The sequence below is a fragment of the Scyliorhinus canicula genome, chromosome 11 (assembly GCF_902713615.1).
Source record: "Scyliorhinus canicula chromosome 11, sScyCan1.1, whole genome shotgun sequence".
Taxonomy (NCBI): Eukaryota; Metazoa; Chordata; class Chondrichthyes; order Carcharhiniformes; family Scyliorhinidae; genus Scyliorhinus; species Scyliorhinus canicula.
This window is the reverse complement of record NC_052156.1, coordinates 151,695,409-151,711,344: the sequence shown is the minus strand read 5'-3', so window position 1 is coordinate 151,711,344 and position 15,936 is coordinate 151,695,409. Positions and strand designations below refer to the sequence as shown.

The 15,936-nt window shown below is 47.4% G+C and overlaps 1 protein-coding gene across 3 annotated transcripts; it reads right to left on the bottom strand.

Moving 5' to 3' along the window:
• Positions 1–3,127: 3,127 nt before the first annotated feature.
• On the bottom strand, positions 3,128–14,876 carry LOC119973512 (small lysine-rich protein 1). 3 transcript variants are annotated; one of them, XM_038811768.1, is made up of 4 exons: positions 14,053–14,874; positions 6,282–6,344; positions 4,159–4,223; positions 3,129–3,722 (listed from the first exon to the last, which is right to left on the bottom strand). In XM_038811768.1, exons 3-4 carry the CDS (start codon positions 4,159–4,161, stop codon positions 3,465–3,467), a joined length of 261 nt encoding a protein of 86 aa, XP_038667696.1. In that variant the 5' UTR covers positions 4,162–4,223; positions 6,282–6,344; positions 14,053–14,874; the 3' UTR covers positions 3,129–3,464. The 3 variants fall into 3 exon arrangements, with proteins under 3 accessions (XP_038667698.1, XP_038667696.1, XP_038667697.1); XM_038811770.1 differs by lacking the exon at positions 6,282–6,344 and having other exon boundaries at positions 3,128–3,722; positions 14,053–14,876; XM_038811769.1 differs by lacking the exon at positions 14,053–14,874 and having other exon boundaries at positions 6,282–6,604.
• Positions 14,877–15,936: the final 1,060 nt, after the last annotated feature.

Genomic DNA, 15,936 nt, shown 5'->3' with positions numbered 1-15,936 from the left:
AAGGGCAGCAGACACATGGGAACACCACTATCTGCAAGTTCCCTTCCCAGACTGACTTGAAACTATGGGCGTGATCCAATGGCCACGCCTCGCCAGAAAAGCCCCTCGCCATGGCACAGCGTGGCCGATAAAAGCCGGGAGGCCCCCCTCCTGGGATCTGCCCAGCTCGCAACCCCTCATGAGATCCAATGTGATCTTGTGACATGTTGTGATGTAAATCCTGCCCATTGTGGGCAGGATCACATTTTAGCAAATCTACATATAAGAGTGAGGCAGTAAGCCTCACTCAAATATGCAGATTCCCGAGGTACCTGAGGCTTTGCGATTCCTCCTCTTCACCTTGGAGACCTCGGGCGAGATCCATTCAGCACTGGTCCCCAGAAAGGGGGACCAGATGGAACGGCACGTGTGAGGGTCTCCCAGTGGATCGGAGGCCCCCAGCTGCATGCTCTTTGGGCAGTGTGGTGCCCTCGCACTGCTGGTGCCACCTGGCACTGCCAAGGTACCAAGCTGGCATTTTCTACATGTGGGTAATTGGGCTGGGGATCCTCCCTAGTGTGTGTTCGGGCTGGGGGGGGGGGGGGGGGGGGGAGGAGAAGAGAGAGCGAGAGCGAGAGAGAGAAGGGCGGGGATTGCTTCGGGAGCCTTGGAGTTTGGGAAGCCTAAATCTCTTGCTGCACTGGGGAGTGCTGGCGAGCAGAGCTCCCCCATTGTACAAAAAGAGGGTTATGTACAACCTTGGCCGCGCATTCCCCATTCAGGCCCCTAATACAACACGAGAAGGGGTGAATAGCCATATGTTTCTCAGCACCGCAAACGCTTTTGTTCCCTTTTGGGAGAATCACGCCCTATATCACCATGCCTTCACTGTTGTTGGGTCAAAATCCTGGAACTCCCTCCCTAGCAGCACTGTGGGTGTACTTATAGTACATTGACTGTGGCGGTTCAAGAAGGCAGCTCACCACTATATTCTCAACTGCGATCGGGGATGGGCAATAAATGCTGGACTAGCCAGCGAAGCCCATATCCATGAAAGAATTGTGAAAACAATGAGCCATACAGATGGGAACAAGGCGTTAGTTTCAGCCTCTGGTCTATGCTGAGGTCTCTGTTGGGTTGAAGTTAGGTGCAGATGGACTTGAGAAGACAGGTCAGAATTCTTGGCTCTGATAACTATTCAGTGGTCACCACCCCCACTCTCAGTAATTTATGTGCACAGTCGTTAGGGGAGGGAAGGTTTGGGCACAGCTGTGATGAGACCATAGTAAAATAGCCCATGGACGTTCAATGTCTGAGCAAAGCTTGCATGAGGTGTTGAATCATCAGTGGTGCCAGTGGAAGGTCCATAGGAGGGAATCAATGCCATGACTATAAAATGTTGGTTAGGCCCCAGCTGGAGTACTGTGTGCAGATCTGGTCACCACACTATAGAAAGGAAGTGATTGCACTGGAGAGGGTGCAGAGGAGATTCACCAGGGTGTTGCCTGGTCTGGATCGTTTTTGTTATGAAGAGAGGCTGGTTCGGCTGAGATTGTTTTCCTTAGAGCAGAGAAGGCTAAGGAGGGACCTGATTGAGGTATAAAATTATGAGAGGAATAGATAGGAAGGAACCTTTCCTCTTGTGGTAGAGAGGTTAATAACCGGAGGCATAGATTTACGGCAAGAATCAGGAGGTTTAGAGGGGATGCGAGCGAAACATTTTCACCCAGAGGGTGTTGGAATCTGGAACTCACTGTCTGAAAATGGATAAAGGGGGAACCTTCACAACATTTGAGAGGTATTTAGACTTGAAGTGCCATTGCATACAAGGCTACGGACCAAGTGCTGGAAAAAGCGGATTAGAATAGATAGGTGCTCGATGGCCAGCGTGGACAGGATGGGCCAAAGGGCCTCCTTCCGCAAAAACTCCATGACGGAAGAAAGACAGAATTCAATTAAAAGCTGGCTGTGGGGGCAGGCAGGGAGAATAAAATATTTCCTGAATCAGAGATTATGTTACGGAAACACAGGATCTTCAACTTGATCCAAGAATATCTAATAACTACCACTGGGCTTGGGACTGGGAACGCCCTAATTACAGCGTTAGGATTCCTTTACTGAAATTACCAGACCTTGTGAGTTGATTTTCATTGCTTCCTGGTTACTTTCCTCTTTGTTTCTCTCTAAGTCACTGCCATTCTGGTGAAAGGAGCAGTCGATGACTTGTTCCCAGTCAAAGGCACTGAGCAGTTAACATCATGTATAAATACAGTACATCGCATTTAGTATGAGGGCCGTATAACGTCATAAGAGGATCGGAGGCCATTCAGCCCCTCGAGTCTTTTCTGCAATTCGATTAGACCATAACTGATCTGTATCTCAACTCCACTGACCTGCCATTGATCCACTTCTGTTGCTCCCCTTCTGAACAAAAATCTACTGATATCAAGGTTTGAAAATTATCTTTTGACTGTTGGGAGAGAAAGTTCCAGATTTCCTCCCTCAGCTTCTAACATCGCATCAACCATTTAAAATAGAATAAAGAGAAAAAAAAATGGAAGCCGTGCTTGTGAAGAACCGTGTCAGGATTTGTGGGAGGGCATTCTCAGGAATATCACACTGCCCCACAAGCTTTGAATGACGAGTGAAGTGTAGTCACTGTTGTTTCATAGGGAAATTTGGCAAACAATCTAAACATCATGAACAAATTAGATAAATGACTGCTAATCTTTCTTGGTGCTGCGCGCTGAGGGAGGAATGTTGGCCAGGACATCAGGAGAATTCCTTCGTTTTTTGACTAGTGCCTTGTTTCCTTTATATCCACCTGGTTATTTTATGGGTTGCACGGTAGCACAGTGGGTGGTACTGTTGCTTCACAGCGCCAGGGTCCCAGGTTCGATTCCCGCTTGGGTCAGTGTCTGTGCCGAGTCTGCACGTTCTCCCCGTGTCTGCGTGGGTTTCCTCCCACAAGTCCTGAAAGACGTGCTTGTTAGGTGAATTGGGCATTCTGAATTCTCCCTCTGTGTACCGAACAGGCACCGGAGTGTGGCGACTAGGGGCTTTTCACAGTAACTTCATTGCAGTGTTAATGTAAGCCTACTTGTGACACTAATAAAGATTATTATTTACTGTAGTTGCCTGGAGTAAGACACTGCTATCTTTCAGCTATATGGACAGTCTGTGTCCTATTTTGATGTGAGCTGGTTAACACTACAGCTACAGTATAGCACATCCCTGATATACATTGCTCCCATTGGTTTACTGATAAAATACAATCCATTTTTCTTTTTTACACCCTTACCCGCCCAGTGCCAAAATGTCAGATGGCACCCATCCTGATGGTACGTTACCGAGTGAAATGAACCCTCAAGATTCAGCCCAGACCTAGGGGAAAATCTTTGCTCCCGGTCGCGATGTGTTAAAATATTAAGTATTTATTTCTCTGCATACGTCTTTTTTTTTCTTTCTTTATTTCTTTAACCAATTCACTTCCGCCCTTTCTTCTTTGGGGCGCCTGGCCAGTGAAAGCCTCGAAAGGCTAAGCTGTCGGCGACATTGTGCGAGATGTAGTACAGGTTGAACATGGCTGCCGGGCTCATAATGTCCAATTCAGTTTCGGATTTGGAACCTTTCTCCTTCTTGCCCTTCTTCTTCTTCTTGCCGCCTCCACCTTTCTTGCCACCCGCACCCTTCTTACTGCCACCACTTTTGGCCTTTCCCTTTGCCTTGCCGCTTTTAGCGGGCTGCAATAGAAGCAGACAAACTTAGTTTTGTTCCAACCAAATGGTCACTCACCGCGGAAGGTGCCTAATGGCAAATGTCCCAACACCCCCGCCACCAAAACTGCTGGCCGAGGGCACTCTGCCAACCTCCTACCCTGTTGCACAACTGAGGAGTGGGCAGTGTGCGATGCCTTGGGAGTCTGTGGCTTTGTGCTGCTTGGAAATTGGAAGAAAGAGATGGGGGAGGAGGTTCTCAATTAATCAGTGTCATAGACCCCCCCCCCCCCCCCCCCTCTGGTCAAATAAAAAGTAAAGGTGGCAGAGATTGGAAGAGCCATCCCTTTTAATCCCAGCAGAGGCACAGAACCTAGTGATATGATAGGGAACTGCTGGGCAAAGCTTCCCCCTATCAATATGTAAACACCCTTAAAACAGAGAAGGTGAATCAATACTGTACCATTGTGAAATTGAACGGATCGTAGGGGGCGAACCTTCCTAAAGATGTTCAAAGGCAACCATTTCCTAGAGGAAAAGAGCAATTGGACAGTAACCATTGACACAGCCAAAATCCAATAAATGCATCAGTGGCATCATCACAACAGTATTTTGCCAGTCACACCTCTATACCTCAGCCCATCTAGTGCAGAAACACCCCTCTCTATCAACTTTAGACTCTATTACTTCAGTTGTCTCCAGGGTGGTAATCACATCCCCACCCACCATACGTTTCAGCTCATTCAAAAGGCTAATCATCAAACCTTATTCCACATAAAAATTCATGTTTGCCCTTCATGCTGACCTCACTGGTCTACAGCTGATCTCCCACAACCTCAAATTTTAAATTGTGATGGAATACTCTCCATTTGCCTGGATGAGGGCACCAACACCCAAGACTCAACACCACCCAGGACAAAGCAATTGGTTTGAGGGGGCGCCTTCCCAATTCACTCCCTCCACCATCAGGACACAGTGGCAACATGTGCACCATCTACATGGTGCACTATAGCAATCACCAAGGATCCTTTTGAGTGCACATTCCACAACCCCAACCATTACCACTCAGAAGGACAGGGGGAACAGGTTCTTCTGAATACCATCTGCACGTTACCCTCCAAGTCACTCACCATCCTGACTTGCAACTATATAATCGTCCCTTCACTGTCACTGGGTCTAAACCATGAAACTTCCTTTGATTTTATTTATTTATTTATTATAAATTTAGAGTACCCAATTCATTTTTTCCAATTAAGGGGCAATTTAGCGTGGCCAATTCACCTACCCTGCACATCTTTAGGTTGTGGGGGTGAAACCCACGCAAACACGGGGAGAATGTGCAAACTCCACACGGACAGTGACCCAGAGTCGGGATCGAACCTGGTACCTCGGCGCCGTGAGGCAGCTGGGCTAACCCACTGCGCCACGGTGCCGCCCTCTTTATTTATTTATTTTTTAAATTTAGAGTACCCAATTCTTTTTTTTTTCCAATTAAGGGGCAATTTAGCGTGCCCAATTCACCTACCCTGCACATCTTTCGGGTTGTGGGAGTGAGACCCACGCAGGCACAAGGAGAACATACAGACCCCACATGGACAGGGACCCAGGGCCGGGATTGAATCCGGGTCCTCGGATGAGGCTACGGGGGGTGGGGGGGGATAAAGTTATTTTAAATTGCACCCTGGGTACTACTCAGCCCCACGTGGACTGCAGAGGTTCAAGAAGCCACCACCTTCTCAAGGGAGATTTGGGATGGGCAATAAATGCTGGCCTAGCCAGTGACACCCACATCTCATGAATGAATTTTAAAAATCCATGTCAATGCTTCCCCCAAGCCTCCCAATCTGAACCCCATCAACATGTCTGTCTGTTCTTCCCAACGTCTTTCTCTGGCTTTCCTTCCAAGGGACTGGGCTATCGGTGTGTGGAGTTCCACATTCCCAGCACTCTCTGGGTAAAGAGTTTCCTCCTGAATTCCCTATTGGATTTTGGAGATTTCTGCCCGCCTAAAGTCCCGCTGGAAAATGGAAACATCTCACTCTCATCATCAGGGACATATAATGACAGCCTTGCTCACTGACATACCTATAACCAGCAACATTTACAGCCTTGCTCACTGACCTGCCTATAACCAGCAACATTTACAGCCTTGCTCACTGACCTACCTATAACCAGCAACATTTACAGCCTTGCCCACTGACCTGCCTATAACCAGCAATATTTACAGCCTTGCTCACTGACCTGCCTATAACCAGCAATATTTACAGCCTTGCTCACTGACCTACCTATAACCAGCAATATTTACAGCCTTGCTCATTGACCTGCCTATAACCAGCAATATTTACAGCCTTGCTCACTGACCTGCCTATAACCAGCAACATTTACAGCCTTGCTCACTGACCTGCCTATAACCAGCAATATTTACAGCCTTGCTCACTGACCTGTCTATAACCAGCAATATTTACAGCCTTGCTCATTGACCTGCCTATAACCAGCAACATTTACAGCCTTGCTCACTGACCTGCCTATAACCAGCAACATTTACAGCCTTGATCATTGGGGATTGTCCAGGGGAGGAACACTTACTGGATGTGCCCCACGGGGCGGCGGTGGATCCGGGGTCCCCACTTCCACCGAACTGCGTTCGACCTGCAGCACAAGTAGCTCAGGTCACAGGAGGGATCAGCATAAACACGACTGAGGAAGAACTTCTTTCTCCAAAGTTTGCAAACACTTTTGTCTCGGTCTCAGAAACTTCTCTGTATCTTCTGGTTGTGTTTGCTCCGGGAGCCGGGGTGTTTGCAAGGAGCTGGCAGCTTGTCCCTGGCTGGGGAATTTACTGAGCTGCCTGGAGTCTGCATCAGAGCCAGGGTGACAAACTCCCCAGAACGCGGGTCAAAATGAATTGTTGATAGCCCGTCCCCTAGGAAACACTTTCAAAAAGGAGCCACATTCACACATTCTGCCTGGCAATTGGCTGAAGACATTACCCCCCCCCCCCCCCCCGGAGGAGGGAATTCTGTGGGGTGAGGGCGGGCGGGGGGGGGGGGGGGGGGGGCAGTAAGACGGGCCGAATGGACTCCTGCGCCGTAACAATTCTGGGAAAAATCCCCATTAAAAATGCTACTTGTTTGCATCTGAGAGATCAACGATGCACCCCGTCGGGATTTCTGGAAATGCAGCAGCCGAGTATAATCCCAGAGTTAAAACAATTATTAATACCCTGGGTCCCTGTCCCTGGGGTAATTAGCCCCGTGACTACAGAGAGGATGCCACCGACAATGTGGGGAATTGAATCAGGAGATTCAGATCCCCCCCCAGTTCAGGGTGCTTAGCAATAAGACTGGGATTCAGATCCCCCCCCCCCCCCCCCCCCCCCCCCCCCCCAGTTCAGGGTGCTGAGCAATAAGATTGGGATTCAGATCCCCCCCCAGTTCAGGGTGCTGAGCAATAAGACTGGGATTCAGATCCCCCCCCCCCCCCCAGTTCAGGGTGCTGAGCAATAAGACTGGGATTCAGACCCCCCCCCCCCCCCCCCCGTTCAGGGTGCTGAGCAATAAGACTGGGATTCCGACCCCCCCCCCCCCCCCAGCTCAGGGTGCTGAGCAATAAGATTGGGATTCAGACCCCCCCCCCCCCAGTTCAGGGTGCTGAGCGACCGCCCCCCCCCCAGTTCAGGGTGCTGAGCAACAAGACGGGGATTCCGACCCTCCCCCCCCCCCCCCCAGCTTAGGGTGCTGAGCAATAAGACTGGGATTCAGATCCCCCCCCCCCCCCCCCCCAGTTCAGGGTGCTGAGCAATAAGACTGGGATTCAGACCCCCCCCCCCCCCCAGTTCAGGGTGCTGAGCAATAAGACTGGGATTTCAGCCCCCCCCCCCCCCCCAAGTTCAGGGTGCTGAGCAATAAGACTGGGATTCAGACCGCCCCCCCCAGTTCAGGGTGCTGAGCAACAAGACTGGGATTTCAGACCCCCCCCCCCCCCCCCCAAGTTCAGGGTGCTGAGCAATAAGACTGGGATTCAGACCGCCCCCCCCAGTTCAGGGTGCTGAGCAACAAGACTGGGATTCCGACCCTCTCCCCCCCCCCCCCCCCCCCAGTTCAGGGTGCTGAGCAATAAGACTGGGATTCAGATACCCCCCCCCCCCCAGTTCAGGGTGCTGAGCAATAAGACTGGGATTCAGATCCCCCCCGCCCCCCAGTTCAGGGTGCTGAGCAATAAGACTGGGATTCAGATCCCCCCCCCCCCCCCCCCCCAGTTCAGGGTGCTGAGCAATAAGACTGGGATTCAGATCCCCCCCCCCCCCCCCCAAGTTCAGGGTGCTGAGCAGTAAGACTGGGATTCAGACCCCCCCCCACCCAGTTCAGGGTGCTGAGCAATTTAGACATAATTGGAGCCAAGCTCACAGCACAGAAACAGAGCAACTGTTTTCTGGTGTTCATACTTCACCCAATCCAATTACCTCCTCCTAATCTGTTCTCGTCATTAGGAATGATGTGGAGATGCTGGGGCTGGAGTTGGGTGGGCACAGTAAGAAGTGTGACAACACCAGGTTAAAGTCCAACAGGTTTGTTTCGAATCACTAGCCTTCGGAACACAGCTCCTTCGTTCACCTGAGGAAGGAGCTGCGCTCTGAAAGCTAGTGCTTGAAACAAACCTGTTGGACTTTAACCTGGTGTTGTAAGACTTTCTACTGTGTCATTAGGAAGTTAGCGCAGGGAGATTCCCTGGAAAACCCTCAGCCTGACCTTTTCCCTCATTGCCACCTAAGGGCTGCAGAAAACACTAAAATATATTATTGTAATCTAAAGTGTGTGAAACATTTGAGTTGCTCTAAATTGCACATGAATGCAGGTCAGGATAAATCTACTCCCTAGAGAATCTTTGCTTTGTTCTAATTTGTCCAATAATAGATTCATCTCCCTTTAAGCCCATGAAAAATGAAAGACAATAGAAGGTACAGTTTGATCTCTGTGGACACAGCCTTCGGAGTGTGAGAGTGAAAACGTTTTGGATGTGACAAAAACAAGATCTGGGCTGTGATGATTTATCAATGAATGCGTTCTCTGCAGTCAAGTCCAAATGGAGATGGTGGTGGTTGTTGGAGGCCAATCATCTCAGCCCAGGACATCACTGCAGCAATCCTTCAGGACAAACTATTTCACTGTGAAATAATTATAATTTTCAAAAAAATATATACATCACCTTGATTTGGAACTATATCACCATTCCTTCACTGTCACTAGGTCAAAAACAAGGAACTCCCTTCCTCTCAGTACTGTAGTAAATCGTCACGACCTTCTCAAAGGTAATTAAAGGGCAACAAACGTAGACCTAGCCAGCAAAGCTCACGCCCCAAAAATCAATGGAGTCCTCTTACACTAATTTCTTTGTTCATTCAAGGGAAAGTCGGCATTTATTGCTCATCCAATTCTGCTCGAGGTGGTGATGAGCTGCTGCTGTTCACGTGGTGTTGATACTTCCACAGTGCTGGGGAGTTACAGGATATTGACACTGAAAGAACGGCTAATGTATTTCCACATTGGGATGATGTGGGCAGCACGGTAGCACAGTTGCTTCACAGCTGCAGGGTCCCAGGTTCGGTTCCCAGCTTGGGTCACTGTCTGTGCGGAGTCTACACATTCACCCCGTGTCTGCGTGGGTTTCCTCCGGGTGCTCCAGTTTCCTCCCACAAATCCCGAAAGATATGTTGTTAGGTAATTTGGACATTCCGAATTCTCCCGCCGTGTACCTGAACAGGCGCCAGAGTGTGGCGACTAGAGGATTTTCACTGTAACTTCATTGCAGTGTTAATGTAAGCCTACTGGTGACAATATAGATTATTATAACTTAAAGGGGGACTTGTTTTCTAGGCGGTACAGGTTGTGGGGTTGGAAGATGCTGAGGAAGGAGCCTTGGTGAGTTGCAGCAGGAGATCTTGCAACATGTACATGTGCTGATGACGGAAGGAGTGAATGCTTAAGGTGGTGGATGGAGTGTTAACAAAATGGGCTGCTTTCCTCCGGGATGATTGCGCTCGAAGTGTTATTGAAGCTGCATTCACCCAGGAAATAATAGAGTATCCCATCACATTCCTAATTTGTCTTTTCTCAATGCTGGACAGGCTTTGGGAGTCAGGACGTGAGCTATTTGCTGTAGAATATCCAGCCTCTGACCTGCTCAACACTACAAGATTCATATGGCTGGTTCATTTGTCTTTCTGGCTGATGATAACCCCTTTCCTCCGGAAAAGGAGTTGTCGTGATGGTAATGTGATTGAATTTAATGGGGAGATGGCTGGACTTTCACTTCTTGCAGAGGATCATTCATTGCCTTGCACTTGTTTGGGCATAATGCTACTTACCACAAGACAGAGCCTGAATGTTATACAAATCCTGAGCATGTAGTAGGTCCTGCTTAATTAGGAGTAATGAATGGAACTGAACAGTGTACAGTCATCAACAAACCGTCTTACTTCTGACCTGAAGATAGTTGGCCGAGGACACTACATTGAGGACACTACACTACTCTTGCAAACATGTGCTTGAGCCAAGATGATTGGCCTCCAACAACCACAATGATCCTTTGTTCTTGATATCACTCCAGCCAGTTGAGAGTTTTTCTCCCACTTCCCAATTACTTGAACTTTACTTGGGCTCCTTGATGCCAAACTTGGTCAAATGCTGCCTTGATGTCAATTGTGCCTCACCTCTGGAATGCAGTGGCTAAGCCCACATGTGGACCAAGGAGACCTGAAGCAGAGTGATTCTGATGGAATCCAAACCAGGTAAATTTTCCATCACTTTATTGAAATATTACCCCTTCAATAACAAATTACTTCAAAGTGATTACACAGTTAAGGAACATTCTGTAGTTACTCAACAAATGAATACTTAATGGAGGAGTACCCTGCAGCGATTCCTATTATGAATGGCCATTAGTATAATTTGATTCTATCGTGCCAGCATTATTTAGAAGAAAAGTTTGTATTGGAGAATGAAAGAGACTGTAATATAATCCACAAACTCAGATGACATTTAGACCAAATTGGCTTGTAATCCTGTACCTTCACATCCTTTTGATTTATTCCCAACACGCACAGTGGAGGAAAGGTGTGGATGGCAAACCTGCTCTCCCTATACCAAACCCGCTACAAAAGCACTCATGAGGGACCATTCGCACCATACAACCAGGGTCAGAACAATCGGTTATTCCTTTATCAACAAAATCAAAGGCCAATTGCCACTTGCTATAGTCTCCCACGGAAGGATGAAATTCTGGCGCAGCATCTGCACAGACTCCAAGAAACACAGAATCCTGCATTTAGAGCCCAGGACCAGTTGAACTGCACCATGGCACAGTTTTCAGAACAGGGTTTGAGCCTGAGCCAAAAGTCTTCAATCAATAGACACCAAAGAAAACCCCTTTTAACAACTTGCAATTATATAGTGCTCGGAGGTAGTCAAACATGCTTTACAGGAATGATTAACAAACAACATTTGACACTGAGCTACAGGGAGATATTAGGACAAGCTTGGTCAAAAAAAGCAAATCTTAAAGCAGGAGAGAAGAGTCATTTGCAGAATGCAATTTATGGAGTGCCGCTAATGCTAAATAGCAAACATATTGGCCTCCACACTCCAAAACACTGTGAAGCTCTTGGAGATGGGTATAGGTGACAAGGTGTCAGTGTTAGCATCCAAGTATCTTGGCCACAAGTTGGAAATAAGAATGAATGTCAGGCAGAAGTTGTCAACACCAAGTGCAATGGTTTGATGGCTTAAATGATCAGAGCTAGGCAATGAAATGAGCTGTACAAGTATGTGTGTGTGTGTGTGTGTGTGTGTGAGTGAGAGAGTGTGCGGGGGGGGGGGGGGGATTATACTGAGCAGTTTTAGGGGTAAATATAGCTCGAGATCCACCTGGGGTGGCCACTGCCCAACACAAAATGGAAGATTACAAGGAATGCAGGGAAAATGGACATGTTGCAAAAGCAAGCAGCTTGCAAAAGCGCTTGTGTATTCTGACTGCTGCAGAAACCAGTTCTGACTGTTGCAGAAACCAGACAGCATTGTGAAAGAAAACAAGTTAGCATACTAATGAGGCGATACCGGGCGATTCCCAGGTACAATGGAAACAAGTTAACTCAAATCGATACATTGAATGGAAGGCCAGACTTCTCGGCGCCAAGAGAAGTCCAAAACAATAAGTCCCAAGAACCGCCCAGTGATCGAGGGACTGCCCCGTTATTGGGGAATTCAAATCAATCGATTGGGAAGAGACCCAATCGATTGTGAGTGTATAGAGGGTCCGCCCATGTGGGCGCGAGACCCTGAGAGAGGTATAAGACAGAGACCCCGACCCCAGCTCTCTCTCTCTGCCAGCCTCTCCTTGACCAGCCAGCCCTCCCAGCAGAAGAACCTTGAGGAGGAGAGGTCTGGACAGCAGCCACCATCACGCAAGTGTCATACAATGCACGCTACGAGGGTAGACACTCCTGACCCCCTTTTAGTCCATAACTACTGGAAGCCTGCGGACCCAGGACAAAGCTAGAGGCCGTTGTTCCCTGATCCGGCAGTCCCCTTATCCAGATAGGTATTTGGCCTATTAGTGGTAGGATTAGCCTAGTCTTATAGTTTTATATGCATGATTAGTAGATTACTGTATTATAATAAACGTGTCTTGTTTGAACTTACTAACTGGTGTATGGATTTATTGATCTGAACTTGAAACTTGTGGCGGTATCTTAACGATACCTGGCGATTCCACAGCTAAGGAACGAAAGAGCCAAATTGAGTGTAACGCACACTCACCCAGAACGAGCAACAGTGTGGGGGGGGGGGGGGGATTATATTGAGCAGTTTTAGGGGTAAATATAGTTCAAGATGTTAAAATACACGATGAAAAAGAATGGAAGCTATGCTGTGGAACAAAGGGAGATGTGTGGCAAATCGCCAGCCAAAATTGAACAGTAGAAATATAAAGATAGATCAATGTGTTGGTGATGTTCTTTCTCGTCTTTGGACAATAAAATGCTTCCCTCCCAGATTAACTGGGCTGGCTTGAATAAGACAAAAGACTCCTAAGAATGTGAAAGATTGCCTAGGTATGTTTTACAGGATACATCCAAACCAGTCAATTACTGCCCTACTCATCCATCTTCTCCAATTCATTAATGAAGTAATGCAGGGAGTTATCAATAGTGCCATTACATGACCCAGTCTCTGCAGTGGTCTGTAGATTCAGCTAGAAACACTCAAAGTCAGGCTCCCATCAAGGCCTTGAATGAGACATGACAACAAGGGCAGAGAGATGAACTGCCCTCAATATTAAAGGCAGCATTTGACCGAGAAGCAAAGCTGGGAGTCAGTGTGATCCAGGGGAAAACCCTACGATGGCTGCGATCTCTTGCAAAGATGGTTATAGTTGGTGGAAGCCAATCTCAGTCACGTGACATCGATGCAAGGCTGGGATCAAGTGGTAAGGATGTCAGGAGACAGGGAGCCAAGGTGGCAGCTCAATTAGGATTTGATTGAATAATGCAACAGGCAGGAACGACGGAGTAGCTGACTCAGGATCCTATGTAGGAGGTCCTGGGATCATTTCCATTGGAGGAGAGAAGATTTTATTACATTTCTTAAAACGAAGAAGTTTTGACGGTGAATAGGGAAAGATTTTTTTCTAAGGTAGCAAAACAAGGGAATCACAGAGGAATGCTATTCCACATGGAAAGGTTACTGCTTCTATTAAGGGGAAATTAAATATTTGCAGGAGGTTGAGAAAAGCAGCAATGAGATGAAAGAGGTGTTGCATTGTTTTAGTACAAACACAATGGGCCATATGATTTTCTTCCATAAAGTAAACTTTATCAGGTCATGTGATACTAACATTTTTTAAAGAATTGGATACTTCAGAGTACCCAATTCATTTTTTCCAATTAAGGGGCAATTTAGTGTGGCCAATCCAACTAGCCTGCACATCTTTGGGTTGTGGGGGCGAAACCCACGCAAACACGGGGAGAATGTGCAAACTCCACACGGACAGTGACCCAGAGCCAGGATTGAACCTGGGACCTCAGTGCTGTGAGGCAACAGGGCCAACCCACTGTGCCACCGTGCTGCTCTCTATCTTGTGATTCTAACATTGCTAGACATCTGGGAATCCCAAAATGTTTGTGCTTCCAAGTCTTTCCTGTTTCCCACACCAAACTGACTGCAGATTGTAAACAAATAAATATTTTTTTCTCACCCCCCCCCCCTTTCCCCCACCCACATTAGTTAATGTGGATGTGCATTTTCCCCTTCACTAATTTTCATGTGCTTACATTACTGTATATCTCCATAATCTGTACACTTACCACTGGACCAGCTTTTTGGCTTTAGAATTGCTGGTTAGGAGGGCATTGGAGGTAAATTCATCATCACCTAATGCATCATCTGCTGTGACATCATGAATAAGGGTAGTGCATTGTGGGCAGCATTGACTGCCTGTGTCATCACAGCAGAGGGAGGTTTACACAATATAACTGACATGGCTTTCTAAAGGCGAACAGTGACTGCTCCAGAACAACTGTCCTGATAAAAGATCTGAACTATTATAAAAGGGTTTGATATAAAGCATTTTCTGCATGGTCTATCGCTCACGGAGTAAGTCCAAAACCATGGAGCCAAAAGTCGAAGACATCCATTAAATTCATTCAGGAGCGCAGAAGAAATGTCTTTACCCAGAATGTGGTGAGAATGTCAAACTCTCCAACACAAGGAGTGGTTGAGAACAGTATAGATTCATTTAAGAGAAAGCTGGAATAGCAGTTGTTGAAAAAAGGAATAGAAAGTACTTACTGATACAGCAGTGTAACCAATTGCAAGGATGGTTGGGCAGAATGGACTGTTACGACTGTGCTAAAAGTCTATTAGTACAACTGCATATTATTCCTTTCATAATATTAAGGATTATGGGTGAATGCTTTAGACTGTACAGTGCCTTTACACACAGCATGTTATAAAATCATTTATTTGAAAGTTATCTTCATAGAATAGAATCCCTACAGTGCAGAAGGAGGCCATTCTGCACCAACCCTCTGAAAGAGCATGCTACTTAGGTCCACTCCCCAGCAAGCCCACCTAAGGGACAATTTAGCATGGCCAATCCACCCAACACGCACATCTTTGGACTGTGGGAGGAAACTGCAGCAGCCGGAGGAAACATGGGGAGAATGTACAAACTCCACACAATCACCCAAGGTTGGAATCGAACCAGAATCCGTGGCGCTGTGAGGCAGCAATGCTAACCACTGTGCCATTGTGCCACCCTTCTTCCCCATCAATACATTTCTTTTTTTTTTTAAATTTAGATTAGCCAATTATTTTTTTCCAATTAAGGGGCAATTTAGCGTGGCCAATCCACCTACTTTGCACATTTTTGGGTTGTGGGGGCGAAACCCACGCAGACACGGGGAGAACGTGCAAACTCCACACGGACAGTGACCCAGAGCCGGGATCGAACCTGGGACCTCAGCGCCGTGAGGCGGTTGTGCTAACCACTAGGCCACCGTGCTGCCCTATCAATACATTTCTAACTATAAACTCCACTACTTACATGTGGTAGTCCAAAAGAATTTTTTAAATAATTTTTTCCCCCAATTAAGGGGCAATTTAGCATGGCCAATCCACCTACCCTGCACATCTTTTGGGTTGTGGGGGTGAGGCCCACACAGACACGGGGAGAATGTGCAAAGTCCACCTGGACAGTGACCCCGGGCTGGGATCGAACACGGGTCCTCAGTGCCGTGAGGCAGCATTGCTAACCACTGCGCCACTGTGCTGCCTGGTCCAAAATAATTCACTCGTGGTAAACCTTTACAACACACCGGTTAGGCTCCAGCAGGAGAATAGTGTCAATTCCTGGCTGCCACACAACAGAAAGATGTCAAGGTGAGGATGTAGAGATTTACTAGAATGGGAGCAGGGCTGAAGAACATCTGTGGAGAAGTTGGGATTGATTCTCCTTGGAGCAGAGACAGAAGGTAGATTTAACAGGGGTGTAGAGCAATAATGAGAAACTATTTCCACTTATTGGGAGGGGATCAGTATGAGTTTGAGGGCAAAAAGAGCCATAGATTTAAGATAAATGTTAAAAAGCCATTAGTAGGAGGGTTTTTTTTTAAAAAAAGCAGTGGGATGGGGTGATCTAGATTTCAGTGCTGGTAGTGTGAGGACATTGTGGTAAAATAAAAAAAAAT